The 14,361-nt window shown below is 40.4% G+C and overlaps 1 protein-coding gene across 4 annotated transcripts in view; it reads right to left on the bottom strand.

The window, feature by feature from the left end:
- Positions 1–14,361, bottom strand: part of LOC126088526 (GATOR complex protein WDR59) — a 271,830-nt gene that overhangs the window by 208,951 nt on the left and 48,518 nt on the right. For all 4 annotated transcript variants that reach the window (XM_049906688.1, XM_049906689.1, XM_049906690.1 and 1 more), the window contains exon 3: positions 7,737–7,872. In XM_049906688.1, coding sequence (XP_049762645.1) covers positions 7,737–7,872 — 136 coding nt within the window. The remainder of the gene's footprint in view (positions 1–7,736; positions 7,873–14,361) is intronic.

The raw sequence follows: 14,361 nt of genomic DNA, 5'->3' as shown, positions 1-14,361 counted from the left end.
CAATATAACATCAGACTTTTGGAAAAACATCATCCACACAAATCTGAAGATTGTGACAGCCAACACGTAAGAGTGTTATTGGGCAATCAGCTTAACAGCAAATGCATCCATGTTGCTGACAAGAAAAATATACAGAAGAATGGAAACAAAAACTGAGGAGCTGTTAGATGATGGTCATTAGATGATGATCATTTTCGTTTCAAGAAAGGTAAAGTCACCAAAGAGGTTGGGCTGACATTGTTGTTGATAATGGAAGCAAGATCAAAGAAAAATTAAGATATGTTCATAGCATTTGTTGACCTGGAAAAAGCATTTGATAGTGTAAAATGGTACAAGATGTTCAAAATTCTGAGAAAAATAGGCATAAGGCGTAGAGAAATGGCAGTAATATATAATACGTACAAGAACCAAGAGGGAACAATAAGGCTGGAACACCAAGAATGAATTGCTCATATAAAAAGGGTATATGCAGGGATTTGCCTTCACTATTTAATGTATAAACCAAAGAAGCAGTGACAAAAATAAAAGACAGGTTCAAGAGTGGGATTAAAATTCAAGGTGAAGGGATATCAATTATTAGATTCACTGATGACATTGCTATCCTTAGTAAAGGTAAATAAGAATTTCAAGATCTGTTGAATGGAGCGAACAGTCCATTGAGTACTAAATATGGGCAGAAGTAAATCAAAGAAAGATGAAAGTAACGAGAAAGAGCAAACATGAGAACAGCAAGAAACATAACATCAGAACTGCTTATCAGGAAGTAGACAAAGTCACAGAACTGTGGTACTTAGGTGGCAAAAAACCCATAACAGATGGAGCAGGGAGGGCATAAAAAGCAGAGTAACACTGGCAAAAAGAGCACTTCTGGCCAAGAGGAGCCCACTGGTATTGAAAACAGGGCTTAGTCCGAGGAAGAACTCTCTAAGAATGTATGTTCTATGGTACTGAAACATGGACTGTGGGAAATCCAGATCACAAGAGCATCAAAGCATCTGAGATGTGACACTACAGAAGAATGTTGAAAATTAGGTAGACTGATAAGGAAAGGAATGAGGTGGTTCTCCACAGAATGCATGGTAAACACTGGCAAGAAGAAAGGATAGGATGACAGTACATCTGTTAAGACATCAAGGAATAACTTCCATGGTACTAGAGGAAACTGTAGAGGGTAAAAACTGTAGAGGAAAACAAGAGATTGGAATGCAGCCAGAAAATAACTGAGGAATTGAGGATGTAAGTTGCAAGTGCTACTCTGAGATGAAAAGATTGGTACAGCAGAGGAATTCGTGACAGGACACATCAAACCATCTTTAAAAAAAAGAGGGGGGCGGGGGGGTTATTGTTTGGGGAAGAGGAGGAGATTAGTGTTTAACGTCCCGTCGACAATGAGGTCATTAGAGACGGAGCGTAAGCTCGGGTGAGGGAAGGAAATCGGCTGTGCCCTTTCAAAGGAACCATCCCGCATTTGCCTGAAGCGATTTAGGGCAATCATGGAAAACCTAAATCAGGATGGCCGGAGACGGGATTGAACCGTCGTCCTCCCGAATGCGAGTCCAGTGTGCTAACCACTGCGCCACCTCGCTCGGTTTTGGGGAAGACAGCTTGGAGCTGGAGATGAGTAATTTGATGGTCAGGTCATTTGGGGGGGGGGAGATTCCATGAGCTAGGCAACAATGCAGGAATAGTATGAGGGACTGGGGTTCGGCTAGGGATTGGAAAACCTTTCAGTACTGTCACAGAGTAAGGATCCATGGTGGAGGATAAAAAAAAAAAAGTCGTATTGAGGGAAAAAAGGTTGAGACAGTCACTGAAGGGGATTATTGATGATGATGATGATGATGATGATTGGTTTCTGGGGCACTCAACTGCGCAGTCATCAGTGCCTGTACAAAGTCCCTATTTTTACACAGTCTGATCTAGCCACTGTCAGGAATGATGATGATGATGATGATGATGATGATGATGATGATGATGACGACGACAATGATGAGGGCAATACAAACACCCAGTACATGGGCAGAGAAAATCCCCAACCCCTTACAGAAATTGTACCCGGGACTCCATGATCCAGAGGCAGCAACACTAGCAACTACACCATGAGCTGCAGAAGAAGAGGATTGTGATGAAAAATAAATGGACAACAGCTGCAAAAGGACCATCGAATTAAATGATGCACTTGCAACCATGTCAACATCAAAACAATACGAATGGAGCTTTATAAGCAGATAATTCCAGGGCAAGTGGAAATTTCACAACCACTCACCAGTGATGCAAACGCCCATAGCAGGAAAACGTGGTGCCAAAGCCATTTAACTTAAGACTATAGAGCAATGAAAGGAAGTCATTTGGTTGGATGATTCTTCTTTCACACCATTTCCCACTTCTGGCCGGGTTTACATCCCAAGAATGATACAAGGTAGGGGTTCAGTGATGGTTTCGGCAGATATATCATGGGATTCCATGAACTTTATGCTTACTCTACAATATCACATTACTGCCAAGGATTATATGAGCATTTTGGCTGATCAGGTCCATCCTATGGTACAATGTTTGTTCCCAAATGGTGATGCTGTGTTCCAAGATGATGGGGCCCCTGGTCACACAGTCCACATAACCCAGAACTTGTTTTGTGAGCACGAGAATGAATTGCCACATCTGCATGTTATTGAGCTTTTTTCATTTATTTAGGAGAGGAAGGTGTGTGGCTGCTAATCTACCTCCATCATCATTAAATGAATTTACAGCAATTTTGAAGGAAGAATGGTATGATTCCATTAAAAGTCATACAGGACCTGCATTTATCTATTCCGAGATGACTGGAAGCTGTTTTGAATGCCAATGGGATTCCTGCACTGCATTAGGCATGGTAATGTGTTGTGTTTTTGGTGTTTTCATATTCTTGTCCATTCCCTGCATCTAAATTATCATTTGGGGATACTACTTTAGAATTAACAGTATCAACTGAGCCAACCATTACTCAAGACATTGCAATTTCACATAACTGCACTGTATGCAGCCCATGTTGCAACATACATTATTATTGAATCAACTAAGGAAGTTCCTGTGTAAAACAATACGAAAAATAAAGGAAAGGCAACCACTCAACTATAGCTGACTGATGTGTAATGCATAAAAACATACAAATGCAAACAGTATTTACACTAGCTTTCGAGCTCTTGCTCTTTCTCTAGTAAAAGTACAACCATTCACACACAAAACCACACAGACTCCCAAATGTACACCCCCACAGCCATGCTGAGACTGACTGTTGATTATCAATAGTAGTTACCTGGGCAGATGGGAAAGGGGAGAGGTAGGTAAGGACCCATGAAGGGAGGAGGGGGTAGCAGGATAGTGTGAGGCATTTGTTTCGACAGGTAATTTAGGGACTAAACAAAAAAGATGTGAAAAGTTCAGTGAGTAGAGCACATAAGAGATCCTGACACCAGCAATCCCTGCACTCATAACTTTTATCTATTCTGCAAACTCCGCAAACCTACCCTCACAGGTTTCTCCAACTGGTCTTCCCATTGGAGCTCGGTACACTGCTCCCACAGAACGAACTTCCGTTTTGGTGACCAAAACCTCCAAACTACTGTCTGTACCTCCCATCCTGTTTCAAGATAGCACACACTTCCTTCACCGCCTTTCCACAGCTCCTGTCCCCTTACCATGACTCCTTGCTGATCACTGTGATTCAATGTCCTCACACAAAACCATTCCACACGCCCATGGCCTTGTTGCCATGGAACACTACTTAATTGTCATAGCCAACCACATTCTGACACATAATTATTTCTGTTTTGAAGATCAAATCTATGAAGAAATCCCTGCTACTGCCATGGGTACTTACATGGCATCATTGTATTCTAACTTACTTATGGGCCATCTGCCAGAATCCTTCCTACACAGTCAACACTCTAGTTCAGATTTAGTGACGACATTTTCATGATCTGGACTCACGGCAGGGACACTCTTGCTCTTTTGGCAGGGACAGTCTTGCTCTTTTGTTCATAGCCTCAACATCTATTCCGAAGTATGTTTCATCTGGTATTTTTCAACTCAATGACCAACATTCCTGGATGTTCTTTTCCACCTACATAGGTTGGAATTGTCCCTCCAGCACATCCTGTGCTCTTGCTGTCCCCCTGAACTAAACCTCCACTAATCTGTTTCCAACAGCCTCATTCTAAATTTTCCCTTCTCTCTACACCACCCATTCCCTGTCCAGATTGTACACTGCCTTCTCCCACCACTTCACACCCCCTCATCATCTATCATCTATCATCTATCATCTCTCTCTCTCTCTCTCTCTCTCTCTCTCTCTCTCTCTCCTCTCCCTCTTCTCTCCTTTTCCACCCACCTCCCTTTCTCTCTTTCCTCCTTGTCTTCCTTTTAATCACCACTTCCCCCCACTCCAACCCTCTCTCTAGCTTGTATGAACTCTACCCTCTGAACTCCTTTATCTTGTTGTGCAGCTGTTGAGTCATCTGTGAAAAGATCTACCTCACACCATCCTGCTATACCCTCCCTGCCTCATGCATCCTTCCCTACCCCCTCCCAACCACCATCTACCCAGGCAACTGCTATCAATAATCAATTATTAGTCTCGGTCCAGCCACAGATGCATGCATTTGGGTTCTGTCTGGTTGCGTTTGTGAATGTGTACTTTTATTAAAGAGAGAAAAAGAAACACAGAGAGAGAGAGAGAGAGAGAGAGAGAGAGAGAGAGAGAGAGAGAGAGAGAGAGCTCGTGTAAGTACTGTTTTCTGTTGCATGTTTCTATATGCCACCCATCAGTCAGCTACAGGAGAGCTGTCACTTTCCTTTATTTTACGCATTATTAGTAAATCAGATTCACAGTGTTGTCCTCATCGTTTCATCATCATTTGGGAAAATTTGCAAGACTGGACAGTGAAAGGATTGGGAATTTGTTCGGGCACTAATGACCACGCAGCTGAACATCCCACAAATCAAATATCATCATCATCATCATCATCATCATCATAATCAAATATGCCTGTCCCGGGCACCTATTTCCCTGGGAAAAGTTACCTGCAATGAAGAATGTCTGCACCAAAAAGTTCAATAACTCTATTGAGCTTAGCTTGCCCATCAGTCTCCGTAGTTCATCATCATTGTTCTTTTGTAAATTTTATTACACCTTAGCTGACCACATCACTTGTTGTATATATGTCTCTCATCTAGCTACATTCTGAAAGCCTACTTCCTTTTGCGTAATTCACCTGTCTGAAGCGACTGATGGTCTGGCCTAGAGGGTTCCACAATTCTCTGCCCACCATGGCTCTGCCTTTTAGCTGACACAAGAACACTTATCTGATTAAACGCAGTGTGCACTGTGACCAGAAACATCAGAAGCTGTTTGCATGGAAGGTCTAACAATGCTCACTTTGGGCTGGACCAATGGCACGCATGTCATTCTGTTGCTGGCTTCGAGAAACCATAAATACCTTAGACTACCATGCTATCGGACAAGTCTGCTTCATGATTGATTTTCATCTCTGTATCTCTATGGTTCAAAGCATCAAAGGCTGGCACAAGTTTGGTCGCCAATACTCCCACTCAGCTCACACAAAACTGTCTGATTCCGTCCTTATTTCCCAGCTTAAGTGAAGAGGAATTTAGTGTCCCAACCAAGTACTTCAGAATCTGAGAACACACCACATCTGATAGTGACATTGTCGATTCTGAAATCACATTCAGACCATTGCCGCTGCATTGCTGCCAGAGCCTCCAACAAGATCCGAATGTTAGGACTGATTTTGCAGTAGGCCAGTAATTTTTTCAATTGAACAGTTATTTGGTAACTAAACATGTGTGGACAAGACAGACTAATCAAACAGTTTATTAAAATCATTTAGCAAATTGGACAGCAGCCAGTCAAGGAGCTTACTGCATCCCAACTCATTTACCAACGGCGTGCCCAGGACAAGTGTGAGCACCATCTGTTTGGTAGGATACACAACACTGCTCACTTCCTCAAGCTTTGTTTTCTTGTGAACTGGCAACATTATTTGTTGGAGTGGCGATACGACATTCAAGTTTGTCACTGGTTACTGTAGTACCAGAATGCTTTGGAATGTGAAATGTCTCATGCACAAAAATAAAGCACCAAAGGCAGCCAAAATCATTTGTTTGGTAAAGGCAACAAGAATACCAGGGTTTTGAAAGAAGGCAATTAAAAACATCAAGATAGGTATACAGGAACAGTTGATTTATCAAGTCAAAAGACATATGACAAGGTCCTTAAACTGTGTCCTGTACCTAGAAGGTACAACACGGCCTACAGTTTTGTTTGTGCAGCTATGGTTTCTCTTAGTTCAGTACTGGTACAGTGGATTTTACCTCTGTGAGTTCTCTACAAAACATATTCAGTGACCTATGAAAATCTTTTAATCAATCACTTTTTGTACAATTTTTTTTTCTTATTTGCATTTTCATTCTCTCCTTTCACCACTTTTAGGATAAGCTCTGCTGCACAGTGTAATTCTTGATTCATCCTCACAAAGTGAATCACTTTGAAGTGCACATTCCACAGCCCGCTTCCAGTTTTCTCATTTAGAAAAGCTTTTAAATCACTTGTCACTTGACTAAATTACTGGCCTGTGTGGACCAGTCTTCAGGTAACACTAGATTAGCAACCCACTTTCTTGAATGAGAATTTCACTCTGCAGCGGAGTGTGCGTTGATATGAAACTTCCTGGCAGATTAAAACTGTGTGCTGGACCGAGACTCGAACTCGGGACCTTTGCCTTTCGCGGGCAAGTGCTCTACCAACTGAGCTACCCAAGCACGACTAACGCCCCGTCCTCACAGCTTTACTTCTGCCAGTACCTCGTCTCCTACCTTCCAAACTTTCTCATTCTGGAAACATCCCCCAGGCTGTGGCTAAGCCATGTCTCCGCAATATCCTTTCTTTCAGGAGTGCTAGTTCTACAAGGTTCGCAAGAGAGCTCCTGTTAAGTTTGGAAGGTAGGAGACGAGGTACTGGCAGAAGTAAAGCTGTGAGGATGGGGGTGAGTCGTGCTTGGGTAGCTCAGTTGGTAGAGCACTTGCCTGCGAAAGGCAAAGGTCCCGAGTTTGAGTCTCGGTCCGGCACACAGTTTTAATCTGCCAGGAAGTTTCAACCCACTTTCTTGTTTACTTGCTACTTGGATCAACTCATCATTTGTTTACTGCTGATCTGGGCTTCAATCATATGATGTTTAGACCTATCACTGTATTGCTGGTGATGATCTCTGCACTTTACAACAAGACGGCTCTAGACAATCTTTGAATAGACTTTATGACAATCTACACACTATTGTAAGTTCCAGCACTACTACTTACTTTGTCACCTGTTTGTTTCTTAATAGAATTCATACAAGCAAGTCATAAAAATGTAAATTTCCTTCCCATGTGCATCTTGAAACAAATATTAATTACAATATTATTAAATATTCTAATGTACTTCTTGCTGGTTCTGATTAGGACAGTGCTGTTGAATTCTCCTATTATACGTACATGGGTTCCTATATGGCAAGTACCAGCCAAACACAAAACTGGGAGAAAGATACGGGTTAATCACAGAAAAGAGACAAAATTAATTTACACTTCAATTACATAACAGAAAGAAACAGATAACATATTTTACGAATGTTTGTTTACTGTATTTATTAAGCTTATCTTTAGTAAGTAATTAATTATTGAATAAAATTATCTACTGTACTCACAGATATTGCACATAATTCTTTATTAGTTGAACTAGGATTCCACTGTGCTGCTCCAACTTCATATTTACTGTGTCTAGGAACTTTGTGAAGAGCATCTGATGGATCGTTTAAATTTTTAACTGCTAAATATCTACGCCTGAAAATTAAATTACATAATGTATTACAATATCAAATGTTAAATCTGCTATGTTACTGTTTAAAACAACATATTAAATTAATGGGTTGTACAATAAGAATAAATATAGACAAAATAAAATCAAAATATGTACAACTGTTCATATGTTGAAAATACTGCTTCAGTTGCAAAGTTCTTTTATTACCACACAACCGGTTTTTAACTCTTATAAGCCCAACTTCAGATGTCATAACTAGAGCTCTTATAAGGCCATCTTCAGGTGTCATAACTTGATGCTGTGGTCCCTGAGCACTGCGCGACTTGGGGGCCACAGCACCAAGTTACGACACCTGAAGATGGGCTTATAAGAGCCTGAAACCAGTTGTGTGGTAATAAAAGAACTTTACAATTGAAGCAGTATTTTCAACTTCTGGTACAATGCTCAGTTGCAGATGTTCCTCCAACAGAACTGTTTGTACAACTGTTGAGTCGGAGCTAATCAAACAACAATTCTCTCTCTCTCTCTCTCTCTCTCTATCCCCCCCCCCCCACCCCCGTGTGTGTGTGTGTGTGTGTGTGTGTGTGTGTGTGTGTGTGTGTGTGTGTGTGTGTGTGTGTCAGAACAGGAGAGAGGATATTCAGCCCATCATATAAAAACGTAATACTAACAAATCCCCTTAGGTGCATTAAAATTTCCTTCTTTAGCTTATGAATTTAGTACATGAGACAAAACAAAAAGGTTCACACAAAACTGTACATCAAAATAGGAGCATGTTCCTCATTAAAATGAGGACTGACTGCATTACATAAAACAAATAATGTTTATACAGGCTATATCAACAAAGACACACACACACACACACACACACACACACACACACACACACACACACACTACTTTAAGCTGTGGACAAGACTGAGGTTGAGGTACAGTATGAGACAACCAGATAACAGTTTCACTTCCCATAATCCAGTGAATTCTTATCTCACTGACTCATGACTATGCTCCATAGTAGCAAGGCAACAGTACAGAGTAGCATAATGCACATCTCTGAAAATTGCAACACCCAGAAAGCATGAGCCCATGAAACGAAATGCAGATAGTGTGTACAACAGTGTACCAGAAATACTCGATTAAAACAGCAATGATGGAGAACACACAGGCTTATCAGTACTCTCTCGAGTGACCAGAAAGGTCAAAAAGCGATGAGCCATGTCTTTTCAATGTCAAAATGGAATGTTTGGTATCAGTAATTTAGAAAAACCACTAAAACTTAAATTCAGATAGCCAGAAGGGGATCTGAACCATTTCCCTACCAAATTTCAACAGTGAAGACTGCCAATGTCAGTACACTACCACCTAACACTTACCCCACCACAACTGTGTGACCGGATGATGAGGGACTCAACAGAAAACACACTACTAAGCCACTTGGCACACTAGTGATGGTATTCATGTACATATAAAAATTTGGTACTAAGTTTTAAAGAAATGGGAAGTTTTGTCCCAATGCACTGTTTCAGGCTGAACAAGCAAGCTGCTGCAAAAGTGATGCAAATGTGGGACAAATGGAATTGAGGACAATGCCGCAAGAAGCAGTAGATCATGTAATGAAAACACTGCTGCATGGTTGTCATCTAGACTGTATGGCCATGCATGCCATTGATTTATTGGTTCAGACTGCAGTGAGTATGTGAACATTATCATAGGTGTAAGTCTGTAGGCTTTTGCAGCCAGTGATAATTCCCCATGAATTTCTTCTGAGTTGCAAACAGCATCAGATTGTAAAATGATGTACAAGCCTCCCAATCACCACTGCTAGTGGCCTTCACCAGGGTATTTAATACTATTGGGACAATGTAATTTTAAAGTGCTGTCTTCACTTCTGTCCCAATCTAATACATAATAGTTATTTGATCAGCTTCTAAGCATTCCTACACCATTTAACCAACTGTGGTGAAACTTTGGTAAACTGTAGTGTGTACATCTGCGAAGGTTTCTTAGGGGGTAAGAACCACCTACCTTTCATGGGGTGGAGGTGAGAGTGAAATGGTGTAACTTGGCAGCTTAACTCTGGAAGTCTGGGGCAATTTAAACGAAATTTTGTATAAAAATGACTCATTATTTGTGTAAAACTACTCACCCTTGGGGTAAGTGTGGGGGTGGGAACTGTGACATACAAAAATATTTGATAACAACCAATATTAGTATCGAATCCATAGTTTTCGAGATAGCTATGCTCATTGGTGGCAGTGCCAATAATTTTGAACCATTACGACAGCGAGTAGAGGAAGTTTAACACAGTGGCCTTTCAGCATATCTCTGTAACGACTGAAGCGATTTCTACCAAACTTAGTGCACATTATTATTGTAAAAAATTAAGTGACAGTACAATACAGCTAGCACTCCTATGGTTGATGGTGAGGATTAAAGGGATGACGTAAAAGAATAACTCAGGAATCTCTGAAGCAATTTCAAACAAATTTGCTACATACATGACTTATTACTTATATAAAAATGCTGTGGAAATAAGATACTCCTACTACATCTAGGGAGAGGGGGGGGGGCGAGAGGAGAAGGGGTGACATGTAAAAATATTCAGAAATGAACTATTGGTATTTAGTTTACTTGGAAAACTTTAAAAGTATGAATCACAATCTGTCTCTTATTTGTGTTGTCAAAGCATCAACCAGGTCACTTCATGAGCAAGGATTACAGCTGGAAAAATCTGTGCTTTTACTAGCTCAATTATATGTTGCATGCTCACAAGTGGGGAAAATTTGTTTTTGAAGATGATGTAAAGGCCAGAAATATTGCATATACCAGCACTTCAACATATATTTTAAAATTTAATTTAATGCACAAAAAATCATTGTCTTTCGCTTATCTTGTGCATGTAAATATGTGAACTTTGTATGTGTGTACCTGGAAAAGAGGCATTGCAGTGTACACAGAGCACAACTAGAAATTTCTAAAAAATAGCATAAATAATATCCCTCATGTGACTGGATATCAGGAGCAGAGACAGACAGAGCTTGGGATATGTACAGACAATAATTTAAGACAGACTTTTATTCACCCAAATTGGCAATACATGAGGGAGCTATTCAGTGGCAGTCAGGAGGAATCAGTAGGTCATTAGCTTTCTGTGACACGGCAGCCTCGTGAACATAATCTCCCCTTATACTGGCTATTTCTACCATAGACACATAACATAATCAACCTTTCTCAAAGCCACTGGACACCACAGCAGCAACACTGCACCGAGAAGCAGCTCCCTCCTGAGTCACCAATGTGCTCCAATTAAATTTCATCCAAATTTATAATAAAAAAAGAACATCAGTTCCTTCCTCTCCATACTTTGACACTAAATCACATGATGAAATTTATTTATGGTCCTTTTACAGAACCATAAGGGCAAGAGTGAAGACAAGATTGGAAAAATGTAGTGTTTTCAGACAAGTTTCATTCCAATATGGTTCAGAATGATGACTGTGTTTTGTTTTGGATGCTGCTGAGGTGATCACGGTCTGGAAAACCACACTATTGAACTGCATAACAGCTAAAAACCAAACAAGATGATTTGAGGTACAAATGAGGTATGGATTCATACATACTGAAGACAAAATAGACAGCAACTGTAGCAAAAGTGAGATTTTTGAGCCTCACCTTCATGCAATCCACAAGTATTTCACCAGGACAATGCACAGTTAGACATGGCAAGGAACATGCAAGCTGTTAATACCAATGTTTTCTTGGCCTGAAAAGTGTCTCACCCATTTAAAATATCTAATAACTTTCAGACATCTTGATCACACTTTTTATTATTTCCAAAATCACTAACAGTACATTAGAGAACAAATTGTGACATATGACTAGGGCCAGGGGTGACAAGTATGAGGGCACAGGAGTTTACAGGAACACACTGGTAGGTCCTTCAAAAACATTTTAGAGAGCATGTGTACGACAGCAATGAAGGCTGTATAAAAAGGCATCTTTTACATAGCAGCTACACGTTAAGCAAAATTCAAACTAATTTTAAAATTCTGCACACTGTCCCTAAGGATCTACTATTAAATAAACATCAAGAATTGGAGATTTTTCAGAGTAAAACAAATTTTTCATCCGAAATACTAGACAAACGAATATGACAGCAGTTCAAAAGGTAACAGGAAACTATCAGTATTAAATACAATTAACACGTCAGGAATTTGAAACTACTGGGGAGTGAAGATGCACTTTGAGAAAGTTCCGTCATATGCCAACAAATGGCATAACAAGCTGTTTAAAAGAAAGGCAGTCAAAACAAAATGGCTGTGTCCCTACATGTGTGCACAGTAGAAGGACAGTGAGTTGGAGGGTGTAAAATCTCGACAAATTCATAGAAGGATGTTGGAAAGGTATGGAGGTAGCTGCATGAATGAGAGAAGAGTGTACAAGTGGGTAGATGCCTTTAAAAGTTGTCATACGTCAGTCACAGATGAGTAATGCTCTGATCATCCCAGGACAGCCATTACTGATGAGAACCTGAGACACAATGATGCCATGATTTGTGAGAATTGGCGTATTTCTGTAGAAGCTTTAGCCAAGGTACTGAGTTTCAGTGTCAGATCCGCTCCTACCATTATTAGTGAGTTTCTCAACGTACCATTTTATGTGTGCACAATGGGTGCCTAGGATGCTCACTGTTGAATATAAGATGATGCATGTTCAGGCTGCTACATAATTTCTAGCAAGATATAACACTGAAGGACATGACTTTCTGACATGTATCATCACAGGGGATGAAACCTGGGTGCATTGCTATGAACGAGAAAGCAAAAGACAGTCTTCAGAGTGGCAACACACATCTTCTACAGCCTAGAAGAAATTCAAGACTCAGCCCTCAGTCAGAAAGATCCTTCCACACTTTTCTGGTATATTAATGGGCCAATTTTGGGGCACTATCACCAAATCACCAAAGAGCTGAAACAGTGAGCAGTGCCTGGTACAATGTCATGTTGGAGAATGAGCGAAGGCCAGCAATACGGGGCCATTGCAGAGGACTTTTGTCTAGATGCGTTCTTATCCTTCACTACAATGTGCCCCTACCCCCTCACACTGCCGCTGCAACTCTTGCTGTCATTTGGAGATAGAGATTTAGATCATAGTGCCTTCCCCTACAGCAATGAACTCATTCCTAACCATGTGTCTGGACCCCTGAAGGATGCTCTCAAAGGACAACAATATGAAAATGTTAATGAGGTTAAAAAAGTAGCGCACTGTTGGTTGTGGTCACAACAGAAAACCTATTATTCAAATGGAGTAGTATACTTCCAGCAACAGTATGAGAACAGTATCAAAAAGGATAGTTATGTTGAATGATGTCATCTTGTTTGTAGCTGTAAGTGAAATATATGCTTTGCAAAAAATAGTTCCCTGTTACTTTTTAAATCATCCTCATAGATTTCACCAAGAACTGGTTTTTCAGTCTATTTGCAGAGCATTTATAGTTCTGCCACCATCCTAGGGCCTCAGCAGATGTTGATGCACTATGGTTTGCCACTACTCAGTATTCTTTTGTGATAAATGATTTACCTATCTGTTTTTAACCTCCTAGGCTGTGCACCTTTGTGTGGTTTCTGCCTGTGTTCAGCTTTTTACATAAGGTGAGTGAAAGTTTTAACTATTCTCTACATACATACAGTGACTTACTTCGCACCCATACTAATTTAGGGCTCAAAGACTTGGACTATGACTAGAAGAGAGGAGAATAGAATACAATCCAGTGAAATGAAGTTTCTGAGAAGTATGCTAGGGAAGACGAGGAGAGACAGAGTGAAAAATGAAGATGTTATGAAGGAAACTGGAGTGTAGAAGTTGACTGAGAAAATTGAAAAGAATAGATTAAAATGGTTTGGGCATGAGAAGAGGATGGGAAAGGGAAGAATACCAAGAAGAATTGTGGAGTTCAAGATTGAGGGCAAGAGGCCATGAGGAAGACAGAGAACAAGATGAGTTTAAGGAGGAGAAACCTGCTATGGAACCAAATTGTGGAAGAAGAGTGGTGGAAAGACAGAGTAAAGTGGTGAAGTACCACCATTGATACCCCAACCCAACCAGATGTTGGATAGAGGGGAAACAAAGATGATGATGACATACAGTGCCATTTGCTAGTATTAATCATAGGCTACAAGAATATTCTTAAGTTGTTATTCATTACTTCTCATGAAACATGGCACAAACTGAATCTCCCCCCGCCGCCCCCCCCCCCCCCCAACAACAGCACTATTATAGCTGTCCCCAATGCTCTCACGTCATTTTATTTAACACTGTCATTTTAGAAAACATTTGTAGTCATAGGATTACAAAAACTTTTAAAGGATTTCCCAATATTTCAAGATTAATCTTGTTTACCACTTCATCCTCTTCCTTTTAAATTGCTTCATGGCAGTTACAACACTTGTTATTTACAGAATACAGTTTTATGGTCATAGGAACATAGAAGATCTTATGTACAATGTTAAAAT

This window comes from Schistocerca cancellata, chromosome 6, assembly GCF_023864275.1.
Source record: "Schistocerca cancellata isolate TAMUIC-IGC-003103 chromosome 6, iqSchCanc2.1, whole genome shotgun sequence".
NCBI lineage: Eukaryota > Metazoa > Arthropoda > Insecta > Orthoptera > Acrididae > Schistocerca > Schistocerca cancellata.
Note: the sequence above shows the minus strand (reverse complement) of the source record. Positions and strands in the feature narration are given on the sequence as shown.